Source organism: Bolinopsis microptera, chromosome 10 (genome assembly GCF_026151205.1).
Source record: "Bolinopsis microptera isolate Bmic1 chromosome 10, MBARI_Bmic_1.0, whole genome shotgun sequence".
NCBI lineage: Eukaryota > Metazoa > Ctenophora > Tentaculata > Lobata > Bolinopsidae > Bolinopsis > Bolinopsis microptera.
This window is the reverse complement of record NC_087081.1, coordinates 11,101,070-11,115,754: the sequence shown is the minus strand read 5'-3', so window position 1 is coordinate 11,115,754 and position 14,685 is coordinate 11,101,070. Positions and strand designations below refer to the sequence as shown.

At 38.4% G+C, this 14,685-nt stretch overlaps 2 protein-coding genes and 1 long non-coding RNA gene across 3 annotated transcripts in view; all 3 read right to left on the bottom strand.

Moving 5' to 3' along the window:
* The window catches only part of LOC134822389 (uncharacterized), a 61,502-nt gene that overhangs the window by 5,340 nt on the left and 41,477 nt on the right, over nt 1–14,685 (bottom strand). The window lies entirely within an intron of this gene.
* Nucleotides 7,608–12,095, bottom strand: LOC134821618 (ectin-like). Its single transcript, XM_063832320.1, has 8 exons — nt 12,052–12,095; nt 11,703–11,832; nt 11,409–11,458; nt 10,990–11,119; nt 10,665–10,714; nt 10,370–10,516; nt 8,770–8,967; nt 7,608–7,759 (listed from the first exon to the last, which is right to left on the bottom strand). Exons 2-8 carry the CDS (start codon nt 11,786–11,788, stop codon nt 7,608–7,610), a joined length of 813 nt encoding a protein of 270 aa, XP_063688390.1. The 5' UTR covers nt 11,789–11,832; nt 12,052–12,095.
* LOC134821532 (uncharacterized) lies at nt 12,331–12,812 on the bottom strand. Its single transcript, XR_010161022.1, has 3 exons — nt 12,702–12,812; nt 12,529–12,578; nt 12,331–12,420 (listed from the first exon to the last, which is right to left on the bottom strand). It is a non-coding gene; the product is annotated as an uncharacterized LOC134821532 (long non-coding RNA).

Genomic DNA, 14,685 nt, shown 5'->3' with positions numbered 1-14,685 from the left:
CTACGAGACAATATCACGCGACTACGAGACAGTCGGCCTGTTCCCGAGGTGAAAGAGTCTACTTTCCAACAACTTACATGCTACAAAAGATGAAGCTTGCACGCTAATAAGCATTCCAGCTACCAATGTGCAAGACATTCTTTTGTTTGGAGCTGCAAAAAGTGCTGTGTGCAAGTCTGCTTATCCTCTTATCGATCGTTGCATGAAAAAAGGAGCAAAATAATCCAATGAAGGCACAGAGATAACTATTAAATGAAGGATTCCTCATCGTCTGATGTAATTAACTTTAATTAATTTAATAAAATAAATAAATTTCATTCATTTAATGAAGTTGCTTAATCTAATCTATCTAATGCTTGCTTACATTGAAAACTGCTTACTAATTTCAAAACACCAAACCACGAAAGAAATTAAACAACTGATATCATACTGCATGCAAAAGCATCACAGATACCGGATATTTGTATCGACTTTTAGAGAACATGCCAAGATTCTGATTTCTGGTGTTTCGTGGAGATAAGAATATAAACTGAGCAGAAGCGAGGAGACATTAATACTGCAAGGAATTTGTGGAACGAAGTTTGGTATGCGGACAAGATAGGTATGTAAGGAAAAACCTATTGTCTCCTTCCATTGACTTTAATACACTGAGCTTTAAAACAACAAGCGCTGTGTAAACAAATTAGAACTGGAAGGTTCCCGCTACGTGTCTTGTAATTGGATTACAGTCGTGGGGGACGGAATTCCCGGTACTATTATAAGCGGGCTTTGTTATCATTGGAATTCCAAACATTCGTGGAGTCACCATTCTTCTAGTTCCATTTGGTGGGCAGATCACCGCTCAGAAAAAGTCAGAGTGTACAACAGAGAGATACATAGTGTATAATAATCATGGAGGTTAGTTTGTTACAGGGAGACTGTGTGGGGTGTTAGCGGTATAATGGGATCAGTTTATATCTCTCAATTATGTCGTACTTCAAGATCAGGGATATAGTTGCAACAATAAATACCAAGAAATGGCAATTATAATGAGATCTTATTCGGATATCGTTCTTGAAAATCTGGTATCGTTACTCTGCGGCAATGATATTCATGTGGCCGTCATACGCGAAAGAAACGGTGATATGAATTAGGAATCAGCAGCAGCTACCGCTATATAGATTATATATGACTCAACAGTCAACTCGGTAATGCACCAATTATTAGACTAGTGCAGCAGATGGACTAGTAATGGCTAATGTAGTGCCGTATCTAGTGCAGCAGATGGACTAGGAATGGCTAATGTAGTGCCGTATCTAGTGCAGCAGATGGACTAGGAATGGCTAATGTAGTGCCGTATCTAGTGCAGCAGATAGACTAGGAATGGCTAATGTAGTGCCGTATCTAGTGCAGCAGATGGACTAGGAATGGCTAATGTAGTGCCGTATCTAGTGCAGCAGATGGACTAGGAATGGCTAATGTAGTGCCGTATCTAGTGCAGCAGATGGACTAGGAATGGCTAATGTAGTGCTGTATAGTGCCGTATAGTGCCGTGTAGTTCCGTATTGATGTCATCTATAGCTGTATTTCTGATATAAATTCCACCGGTTTCGCAAAGCGATGCCTTAAAGTTTCAGTGGCGATGTAAGAATTGGTATTTTCTGTGCAGTGTAACATGGATCTACTTTTTATATAATGCCATTGCAATGGATCTCAGTACCAACTGCAACATACTTCCCCCTCGTGACCGGTTCCCGCTTAACTAACATCATTGATGGATGGCGTTACATCTGTCGGTCCATTCAGCGATGATACAAACTCAAGTATCTCCGTTGAACTCAAAGTTAAATGGTCATATTTTAAATAGAAAATATTCAAGCGTAAATTCTATAGAACAAGAAATATAACCGTCTGTGAAACTGTTTTAAATTGTAATATGCTTGCAAAACTTCAAAAAACGAGCGATGCAGACTTTGAGGAAGCAATGTTAACCACTGACAAGCAGTAGAAAGGTCCCTACAAATTACCTGCATGCTTATAGTTATGAGATTTTGCACTCGTTTGCCACAGAATAAAACGTAATTGACCACCCAAATTTCGTTTCCAGTGCAACTGCATGCACTCCGCGTGAGTCACTAAGACTTATCAGTATCAAGCAAATTCAAATCAAATCAATAACAGCTCTGAGAATTACAATCGCTAAGAGATGCTCAAACAAAACACCTGTACTTATTCTATTACGAGATTAAATTATATGCGGCGAGACTTGCTAGCTAACTCAACTGCGGTATTCGGGATTTAAAATATATGAGTTACAATTCATTTTTCGAGAGTCATTGGTGTAGTTATTCAAATAGCTGATATTTCATGAGAATTGAGGACTATGATGTGTAAAATCGGGAAGGGTCAGCCAACTAAACACTAGACGAAATGTAAGAAATTCTATTAGAAACAAACGGCTCTAAAGTTGCGACCGTACATGGAATGCGGATTGTGACGAGGTGAAAGTTACGTGAAATACCTCAGAAATACCTTAGAAACGGAATGTAAGGTTGCATCGTGAGCTGGGAGAAAGTTAATAATAAAGAACTGGATATTATAATAAATAATTATACAGGTAGTTTAAAGCCGGCTAAACACCGTGCTGTTTCCTAAAATCTAAATCCTAAATCCTACAAGTAACAAGGTGAATGAGGTGTAAAATTTATCAATTTGATGAAGTATTATCCTAAGTCAATGAGTAGATAATTACATTACCCCATTTATTAATTCCACAGTTACATAGGTCATACGAGAATATGGTTGTCATGACAGATAACAAAAACATTCTGGTATCAAATAAATTTCAAACGTTGGCAATTTTCGACTTTTGGGTCACGGCCGGTCTCGAGGTTTCCCTGGTGTGACCCAAGTTATAACAGTAGCATTACAAATGTAGAAGCTCAATAATTTCAGTTACCGATAAGACTGCTGAGGACTGTTCGCTAAAATTAAAGTTATTTTTACGTAGCACAGCCCCGGACACAACAAAATAATTTTAATTTGAAATGCAAATTCCTATCATAATTTGTAAACTACATCGTTCTATTCACTGCAGTATAATTGATTAAATTAAAACTATCGTAATTAAACACGTAGCTGAAACAATATAGATCAGAACGGTCACCAGCTGCGACCCACACACTGCTAAAGTAACGACACACCAGAGCCAACTAGACCACGGCGGAGAGAAAAAAGTGCTGAAATTAACCAGTCAGAGGCGGCTTACATTCACAAACTGATGGCGCAGTGAGGGTCTCTACTGACTAATCTCTACTCGCTATAGTGACTGGGGATCTGTTTCATATCATGAGATAGGTAGATCAGGCCTAGTTCAGGCACTGATAGTGATACGGAGTTAGAGGCGGCTAATTAGGTAATAGATAGGAGACACTCAGGGTCCGAGTGGTCATTAGTGAGGATAGAGTTCTGGGGAGTGGGTCATGATACTAAATTCATTTAACAAATACCGGCACAGGTTTAGTGTTTAAGTAACATGGCAGTGTTATATAGTCCATGGAAAATAGACGGAACTGTGGACACTGAACTCGGCTCTGAAAAGCAGATAATTACAGCAGAAAATTGAAAGGAGCTACCACAGCAACAATAAACATAACTGTTCTGGAATAACTTCACGTATTAGTTCCCGCCACAGTCCCGTATCTTTTGTTGCACACGCAGGTCACGTGATGCGCGCACTCACGTGACACTCACGTGGGCAGTCACGTGGTACATTTACCGCTAGTCTAGCTACTAGAACTAGTGTTTGATGTGATCAGGTGACCTATAAACGCGATGACGTGGCCGCTTTAGCGGGCTTTAGGCAGAGTTGAAGCGGTGTCGTGTGTCAAGTTTTAGATGTACATCGGAGGAGGTTTTATAAAACGTGTCTATCTCTAATTGTTGTAGCTCCACTTCGAGTTCTATTATATCTATGAACGGAATTACACAAACCTTCAAGTCACGTGGTAGTTTTCTGGAATATCATTGGAAGGTTGGTGGAGCTCATTGTGGCCTATCCTTTTGTCATTTATCGAGGAATGTGTGTGTTGGGGGTACTCAGAACAAAGTGTGTGTGGGGGTGAAGGTACTCAGAACAAAGGTTGGAGAACAAAGGTTGGAGAACAAAGGCAAAAAATGTTAATTAACAGAAAAATAATATTGAAGTGAGTGGAACTAGAATCTAGGTAAACTATAGGTAAAAATATAATATTAATCATAAGCTAAAATGTACTAATCTTTGTATTCTAAATGGGGAAAAGAAGGAACATTGTCAGTCAGTCGAGAAAATTGTCAGTCAGGCTATATGGCAGCTTTGTAGATGTTGTGACTATGCTAGTAGTGGTCCCAGGCTTGCGACTGGAATTGCGGTGTTAAATCGATTTAATGGTATACCAACGATCCACCTCCCACTTGTTGTTTGGTACTTAGCATTAATAGTGTCAGCTGTAGCCATTTATAGCAATAATCTTAAAACTAAAGGGGATGACAAGGAAAAGAGGAAGGAAAAAGAATAACGGAACAAACAATTAATTAAAGTATTTACAGGAGCATTAGTTATTGTAATTACAAGCTTCAATAAAAAATCACTGCTAAAATGTACTAATCTTTGTATTCTAAATGGGGAAAAGAAGAAACATTGTCAGTCAGTCGAGAAAATTGTCAGTCAGGCTATATGGCAGCTTTGTAGATGTTGTGACAATGCTAGTAGTGGTCCCAGGCTTGCGACTGGAATTGCGGTGTTAAATCGATTTAATGGTATACCAACGATCCACCTCCCACTTGTTGTTTGGTACTTAGCATTAATAGTGTTAGCTGTAGCCATTTAGGTAGCAAGAATCTTAAAACTAAAGGGGATGACAAGGAAACTAAAGGGGATGACAAGGAAACTAAACAGTAGTAATGAACGCTTAGTTTTTTAATGAAAAGTGAGAAAGATAAGGTCATGGAGATAGGTAGGATCTGGAAGTTAACTGTGTGAATGTGGTTCTAATTATTCTAGCTTAGTTAGATTCCAATCGGCAGAAACTATGATGGTGTTATCCTTGGTCATTTCATGTTTTATATTTAATTTCTGTTTAATTCCTATATTTCACCCACTTCAGGTGTCGGTCAACGGCCAAACATTTAGTTAATAAGGACCACAAAACGGCATGACAAAGTAGGTGGGTGGGGAAAGCACTGTAAGCCTAAAACATTCGCTTTAGCAACTGATTAAAAAACAACGCACTACCGGTCTGGTTGGAGAACATGATGCCGTATCAAGAATCAAGATCCATGCACGAGAATATGATGACGTGAGGCGAGGTACTGCACGTGTTATGCGGTATGGTAGCACGTGGTGCCGTGTTCGAGGATAAAATCACTGCTCCCCAGTCCCCAAAAGGCCCTCAAAGCCGAGTGCTGACAATTGTTCTGAAGAACCATAAGATGACCTGCTTGATTGGGCGTGCTGTGCTGCAGAGTGACCAAATCCGCGGGATGAGTAAAACAATTGATGTGTTCTAAAATTTGTATCTGATAGGAAGTGGTAGCTAGGAAGTGATGTTGGAGTGATGTTGGAGTTTTGTCTGAGTTTTGTCTGACCAACAAAAAGAATGTGCTTCCTTGTTGGGGACAATGTTTCATGGAAGTTTTTTAAAGTGCATGTTTTATTTTATACTTATAGTACAGTGTGTACTGTGTATATTGGTGTATCAATGTGTGAGGGGATTAGAGGCCCAAATTTGAAGTATCCTACCCAAAATAAAGCAAAAATTAGTAGGCTGAAGTAAGATGTGGTGTTTTTTGTTGGATAATGGGAAGTCATGTTGGGGAATGCTATACCAGTTGGAGATTACAGTACCCTGGGACTGGGGGCCACTGGACAGTTCTACTTGCCAGCACCTTCCAATGCTATATCCGGTCATACGACACCTAAGCCGTGAATCTCACTGGCTGATGATTATTATGGATCATCAGCCAGAGTAGAGGGAGGAGGAACGCATTAACTTTGAATTTTGGTTCTAGGAACATTTAAAGTATGAAGTATCGGCAAATGCCATCTCCATAGTAAACGATCTACGGTAAAATTAACAAGCTCCAAGCAATACTATATAGTCTTCGTCTAGAAGTTACAAAGTTACGATCCCTTACAGTTACATTAGCCGTAAAATGGACATTACTAAGTTTACGTAGGTAGTGTCTGGTCTATTTTGTAGTAAACTTCCTGTTCCTGGAGCCTTACTGGTAGGTTCTCGCAATAATATCGACATTATTAGGAACATAGTTAGAGAATGTGTTGCCGCATTAGAATATTTGTTGTAGAATGAGCAATGAGAAAGAGAATATTTGTTGTAGAATGAGCATTGAGAAAGAGAATATTTGTTGTAGAATGAGCATTGAGCGGCCGTGTTTTATACATATCATGTGTTGCGGTGTTGACACTTGATAATATTAGTCTATTTCAAAAAGCTTCGACCTAATATCATTAGATATAAGGAGACAATAAACAAATACACAGATATTATGATTCTTATATTTGAGAATTGGAATTAATCAACGCTCATTAGTTGTAATGTAAGGGTTTGAAGTGTGTTGCATAAGCAAAGGACAATCTTAAAGACTACTGTAAAGGTTACGTTTTGTAAACTCTCTTTCAAAAGAAAATGAATGTAAACATTTTGCCGATTAGGAAGTTTACTTGTGTTTGGACAGATCTCCAGAGGAACGGACACTACAGATAAGAAGAAATTAACAACTCTCAACGCAGAAAAAAGGAAGATGTGTAGCGATGAATCATGAAAGAACTTGAGGCTTAACTACAACCTGAATTCACATGGTTTACTTTAAATGTAGTGGGGGTATTTTCATGTTTATCAGCATTTCCGGGAGTGGTGTTATCATTATACTGATTTACATCCGAGTGTAACTGTGAAACTGTAAGAAGTCTAGTTTGATTTTTAATCAGCTGACAGTAGTTTTTGTTCCTTTATTAGTGTGACACAGGAATCGAAATCTAATTGTAATGATTTGTGAATTTCAATCCATACAAATAATCATTGATAAGATAAGGGTTGACCCCTTCTTCATTTCTTTCAAAATCAATGAGTCATATTTATTTCATTTTCATAACTTCGTTTAACACTTTTTGATTGTGACCCATATAATAATAGTCTGTTTCACTGCAGAATATCTCTTCAAAATCTTCCTTTCTCTTCCAAATCATAAAACAAAATACATTTATTAATTAATTAATCGTTTGTTGGGTCACGGTTTCTGCTTCATTTTACAAACCCGATTAAATAACTTGTTTTGAATGACGCCACTTTAATTTGGATAAACTTCAGCCCATATATTTACATGAATTTGTGGTTCATCCTTACTGTCACTATTCTCTGTTGCTGACATGGATTGGTTGTCTTCAGCTTCTCGACCACAATAAAGTCCGATAGAAGACTTAAACTTCGACTCAGCTTCATTTTAAGCAGATTATCCGCCACTTTTTGAGCTGGTTTGATAGATATTGATCCCCAAGCAACTCAGCTTCACTTGAGTAAGTCTGATTTCCAGCAAACTGATCTAATAATCATGTGAATTATTGTCTGACTTCAAAGTTCTGTGAAGTCCATGTAGTCATTTTCGATGGCATCAAACCGATGTGCTGAAGATGGGGAGGTTTGGCACGTCTCTGGTGGTGGGACTGGAGAGAACACTGCTGGTGGTGGAGTGGACTGGGCTGCCTCCAGAGGAGTTACTGTATCTGAAGACAAGATAAGGATAACACAAGATAAGGATAAAACAAAATTGTTACCTTACTCGGGATTATTACGACGGGTTTATTAACGACCGGTTAAAATATGGTTCGGGAAAAATATGGCGAAATTGCTCAAAACCCGCCACATTTTCCCGGTCGCCATTTTACCGGTGTCCAACGTTTCAATTTTAGATTCAAAAATTTTGTCTCAGATGTAAATTTCCTTATTAGAGATAAGCAAGTTTAGAAATTTTCGCATTGCTAAAATTTGTGAAACAAGTCGAATTATCAATAATTGTTGAAAGTAGACAGAAATAATGACTCGTGGTTAATCAAACTAGATGGAAAATAATTTTTAACATTTGAAGCGTAACAACCAGATCGATATTAAGATAAAGGGAGAGCTGTTTAGTCTTCCAATAAGTTGTAATCATCTTCGTTATCTTCATCTGGATCATCCCTTTCATCAGTTTTAATTAATTCAAGTTTTAATTTAACTGTTACTTTTACTTTGAGTCCTATTTCATTATGTAGAGATAGTCAATACCTAAGAAATTAAAAATTGGCCTATTTAAATCAAATTTGACAATAAGGATATATGACAAGAATTGGGCAAAAAGGTGAATTTTATGCAATTTTAGCCAAATGAAGTCGAAAAACCTACAACAAGTGTCCCAATAGTCTTCTTTAGTGAATATAAGACAACGATTAAAATATGAGCACCCATACCCCTTGGGAACCCTAAAAGCTGAGTAGGCGGGTTTATTATCGACCGGTGAAAATGTGGTTCAGGAAAAATATGGCGAAATTACCCTAAACCCACCACTTTATCCCGGTCATAATAATCCCGAGTAAGGTATTCAGAATCCAGATACAATTTTGAATTTGGTAGTTAAAGATTGCAATTTTTATCGTTTTAAGAATTCTAAATCATGATGTCGGGATCCCAAAATAACTAGGTATTGAATGATTAAAAATTAAATCGGCCTAAATTAATGCTGATAACATTTATTTACCTAAAGTAACTGATTGCTTTCGTCTTTTTCGTTTGACCAGAAATATAACTGCAACAATAGCCATGCCAGCTAGGACTATTCCCGCTATCGCAGCCACACCACAAATAATTAGCGGCAGGTTTGTACTTGAGAAGGTGTCTAACTGCAGTGACTCAGATTTCTCGGCCTCAATATAACTGCCCATAACAGGCACTATATCTGCAAATTCAAGACAAGTTTAAGGATGGAAATATAATATAAAACGTCATTTCAGCAATACAGCAATAAAATGAAGTATTATATATATCACCGATCATTTAACTATTTGACGTCTTTGTGAGTATATATTAGCATACTGATTTCCATCATTTTAAATCAGTATCAGGGTTACCTTGATCACATGCAGTTGGAGAAGCACACTTCGCAACTTCCGTATTGACCCCATCACACATCCTTAAATTAAAAACAATGAATCGTCTAAAAATGCTTACCTTAATCTATTAATATTATAGCCAAAGTAAATAAATATTTCTCACATAATTGGGTATTTTAAAGACTATGATTTCTGAAGATGTCGGTTTACTTATATTAAGTTATCATTACAGCAGAAGAGACATTACACAATTAAGGGGGGGGGGGGGGGGGGGGGGGGGGGTTCACCCTGATTTTTTTGTGAAACTTGGTTTCGAGATAGCAGTTGACCAACAAACTAGGACCGGTGACCAAACTTTTGAGGGGGTCCCGGACCCCAACCGCCAAACGGTGCCCGCGGGGCAGCCACGCCCATATTTTGTCCAAATTAGGCCCAATTTAGCCAAATACCCTCAACATGCCCGAAACCCAGGTTTTAGGTGCTCTAAACTTTATATGGAAGGTAAACCTATACTACACATTCTCTACGATTATCAGCTCAGTATCTACCTAACTGTGGATTCTATCTTCAAATAATCACAAAAAAATGAACAAAATTGCCCATATCTCAGTTCGCGATATTTGCGAAACTGATTTCGTTCAAAACAATAGAACTCAATAGGATTTCAATATTTTTACATGAAATTTTCAGAATCAACGTAGAATCGCATTTCGACCTTAAGTTTTAATATGGAATTTTGAGTTAGGCCTTTAAAAAATTTGGCGGCCAAATTCTGAAATTTGCCGGGCATTTTTCAGTATAGGTTTACCTTCCATATAAAGTTGGTTTCATTCAAAAATATTGATATTTGACCAATTTATGGGCAAAAATCGATCAAATTTGGTGCGTATGCCCAAATATGGTCATATGGTTTTTGGCCAATAGCTACAAGTAGAGCACCTAAAACCTGGGTTTCGGGCATGTTGAGGGTATTTGGCTAAATTGGGCCTAATTTGGACAAAATATGGGCGTGGCTGCCCCGCGGGCACCGTTCGGCGGTTGGGGTCGAGGACCCCCTCAAAAGTTCGGTCACCGATCCTAGTTTGTTGGTCAACTACTATCTCGAAATCAAGTTTCACAAAAAAATCAGGGTGAACCCCCCCCCCCCCCCCCCCCCCCCCCCCCTTAAATACGAATAACTGGGATCCTAAATTACCATGCTACGTAGATACGTGCTACATACGTACTACATACGTACTACATACGTACTACGTACGTACTTGCCGCGACAGGAGGGTTGAGGGTTAGTACAATACCGATCCCTCCTGATAACCCCTTTAGTACTAGTTGAGTTACTTTCGCAAATACAAGGTCCCCAGTCAGCCCACTTACTCCACCCTCCGTTCAGTGACGTGCCTGATAATCAGAGAGATAGTTCATAATTATCATCAACTTTAAAACAAACTGGACAATGGTACAATATGATAAACTGAAACTATGATTTATAATGTAAGGTGTAAGATATTTTTAGTAAGGGAAAGAACGATGGATTTATAAAACTTACAGCATTGATCGTTACATTTGCCGTGTTCAATCATATCTCCTTCGCAATCTCTGCAAAATATCTTATTATCTAACAATACTGATAGCTAAAGTACCCCTACCCTTAGTAATGATAGTTAAAGTACGTCAAGCAAGCATTAATCTAGAAGTCTATCACAATTATAAACGCAATCAGTTCATTAATACTCAAACAGGGTAAAAGTTGTTAATGTTGGTAACATTTGTATTTCCGTAGAGCTTTACTCACGATCTATATGATGGAAAAATAAGACGATTATATTTTCAACTGTTTTTTTTGTTCATTAAATTTATTTAAATTTACTTACGCTCCATGACAGGAAGGGGCAGGATCTGTACAGGATCTGGTTCTCATCTGAGATCCAGTACCAGCATTGTAATCACAAATACATGTGCTCCAGTTACCCCAACTGTTCCAGTTCCCGTTCACTAGAGTACCTGAATCAAGTGTGTGTGTTGGAGATAACAACATGATGACAGTTCAGCTAATTGTTAATGTTCGGACTACTTCCTAAATTAACACTTCTCAGTTAAATGCAGCCAATTTGCAGATTATAAACTTGACATTATGCACGTGATGGTATCAAAAGTTTCTGCCCGTTTACCCGACTGCTGTAGTGACAGGTTTAGAAAATAGGGCCACATGTAATATGTAGATTGTAGAGTGTAGAATGTAGAATTGATAGTTGTACTACCTATAACTAAAGAAACTAAGATAATAACTTACAGCACTGATCATCACACTTTCCATGCTCCACCATATTACCCTCACAGTCCCTGAAGGTAAAAGTCATTAGTTTGGGAGTGTTTAAATAAGCTTATTTAAGTTTTATCAGGAAGCGCCTGTTGTTGATTCGTTGACTCTGTAGCCGCTGACTATTCACATCAAGTAATCAATTCATTCAAACTAAGCCCAAAAAAGGCTACACTACTGAAATCTATAAATTTTGTACAACAGGATACGCATCACACGTGACACGGTATTTGTTTTGAACAATGTGACATTTATAATTTTACTTACGATCCATAACAGGAAGGGACAGGATCTGTACAGGATCTGGTTCTCATATGAGATCCAGTACCACCGTTGTAATCGCAGACACACATGCTCCAAGATCCCCAACTTGTCCAGTTCCCGTTTACTGATTCACCTTTTGGGAATTGAAATTAAAATCATCGAGTAAAAAAACTCGAAACGCTAGAATATGTTATTCAGTGTGTTGATATACAAATTCTAGAGTCATTTAAAATTTGAAACTCATTGCAACTTTACTATCACTATCGTCTGATTGATCATTAAAATTTTTAAAATATTCGAATATTTAAACAATTTAAATGGTCAATTAAACATCTCAAATGTTCCAACTCACAGCATTGATCATCACAGGATGTATGTTCCAGGATATTCCCCACGCAGTCCCTGAAAAATAACAGAGTTGTAATTTAAAACCCGGATCAATTCCAAAATCATTTAACTTGGCTCCATTCCTCTAACGAATAAAACGGTAGTAATTGTTTATGTAATTGTTCATGTAGTCGCATAGTGTAAGGAACAATGTATAGTCCAACTACGTGAAAAATAAACTAAATAAAAATGACAATGACTTACTGGCCATGACAGGAAGGAGCGGGATCTGTACAGGATCTGGATCTTATCATGTTTCCAGTTCCAGAGATGTAGTCACAGACGCACATATTCCAAGAGGACCAATTTGTCCAGCCTCCATGCACTGATTTACCTGAGTTGTACTTTTTTAAACGCTTGAATATGTCTGAAAATAATTTAATCAACCATTTTTTTGTTATATTATACAAAGTTTCAATTTTTAAATTTAAAATAAACCTACAGCACTCAAAAAGACAAACACCATATTCCACTCGGTCGCCATCACAATCACTGAAAGAAGAAATGATTTATTTCAGGAATCAGGATATCTGTTTCCGAATAAAAATGTCCAAATGATTCGATTCTATGTCACAATCACTCTTCCTTGAAAACATGCCCGCCTCCCCAACTTACGATCCGTGGCAGAAAGGAGCGGGATCTGTACAGCTCCTAGTCCTGGTCTTCACCCCAGCTCCAGAACTGTAGTCACAAACACAACTGTTCCAGCTCCTCCACTCCGCCCAACCTCCGTCCACTGTTTGACCTGGTGGATTAAAGGTGGTCAGAAATAACACAGAAATCGGAGGTTTTTTCTTTGTATTGATCCAATCAAATTGGTGGTTGTTGGTATCAGTTTCAAAAAAACAGACACCATGGGAAAAGTGAGATAGCAATCTACTCACAGCATTCCTCGTCGCAGCTTCCCGTCAGCACACTATCACCCTCACAAAAACTACCCCCACACTGAGGGGAGGGACTGTTACACTGCCGGGTTATAGTCCAGGTTCCGGAACCTACATCTGAGTTACACTGGCAGGAACCGGACTCCTTCCACTCGGACCAACCCCCGTGGGTTGTCTGGCAACAGTCCCCGTCACAGCTCCCTGTTTCAACTTTTGGTCCAATACATTCGCTGCAATATTGAGGTGAGTGAATTAAACTAGGTTTAAAATTTGAAAGTTTTTGCTGATGATATAATTATATAAACCAATTTCTTTTCCTTTAAATCCTACCACAAGAAAATGTTTAAATACCTGTCACTGAAAGAAGGGGTGGTTTTTTTACATTCTTTTGTTCGGGAAAAAAACGAAATCTCACTATATAAAACGATCTGAACTAGTAAGAGAAATAGGAAGAGACCTGCCACCACAAGCAGGTGCAGGATTATCACAAGTACGTGTTTTGTTCCTAGTTCCAGTCTCTGTTTCGAGATCACAGTCACATTCATTCCAATCACTCCAATCCGTCCACCCTCCATCTACTTTCTTGCCTGCGTCACAGCACTGCTCGTGAGCTTCACAAACCTTTGTTTCGTAAGCTGATCCTTGGCAGTCTCTACGGTAGATTGTAATGTTATGTTTGTCGCTCCTATTAAATCGCTCGCCCAAATTTTAAGAAAATTCTTGTGAAAAGGCCCTTTGGGTATGAAATAGACGCCGCGCTGATTCCGAATCACCCCCCATGACGTAGGGTAAAAATGCTTCCCCGGAGAGTAATGGGCAAAAAACCGTTTTGGTTACGTGACAGCATAGTTGGTTCGTGCGTCAATTTTTCGGGAAAAGTACGTAAAGTGCGTTTGAATTATTTCGTGCGTTAACTATGCGTGACAGGCTAGTAAAACATGAATTCGATTGTTTAGGGCTCGGGTTAGGGTCAGGATTGTGGAAAGGGTTATGGATAGCTTCGGGTTTATGGTTAGGGTTAGGGTTGGGATAAGGGTTTATGTAAAACCGTTTTGTACGGCTGCAAAACCATAAAAACCAAAGTCACGTGAAATTTTTGGGCGAGCGAATTAGTACGAGCCTATGTTTGTAGTGAGGACTATTACTGATAATAAGTTATAGTGATTACTTTTACTGTTCATTGTGTTTTGTTGCGAGTTTTTCACACTTTCCATGGTGGAGCATGGAAAGTGTGATGATCAGTGCTGTAAGTTATTATCTTAGTTTCTTATCAGTTATAGGTAGTACAGATACAGCTATCAATTCTACATTCTACACTCTACAATCTACATATTACATGTGGCCCTATTTTCTAAAGCTGTCATTACAGCAGTCGGGTAAACGGGCAGAAAATTTTGAAGCCATCATGTGCATCAAGTCAAGTTTATAATCTGCAAATTGGCTGCATTTAACTGAGAAGTGTTAATTTAGGAGGTAGTCCAGACATTATTAATTAGCTGAACTGTCATCTGCATGTTGTTATCTCCAACACACACACTTGATTCAGGTACTCTAGTGAACGGGACTGGCACACCAGCATATTACGAAGTTGCAGTAGTTATCAAATATTGTGTTTAGCAACTTTACAAACCATTTTGAATTTTTTAAAGTCCAATTTAACGAACACATGATAATGTAACCTAAGGTCTTTGTAGAACTAAGACACTTACTTAGGC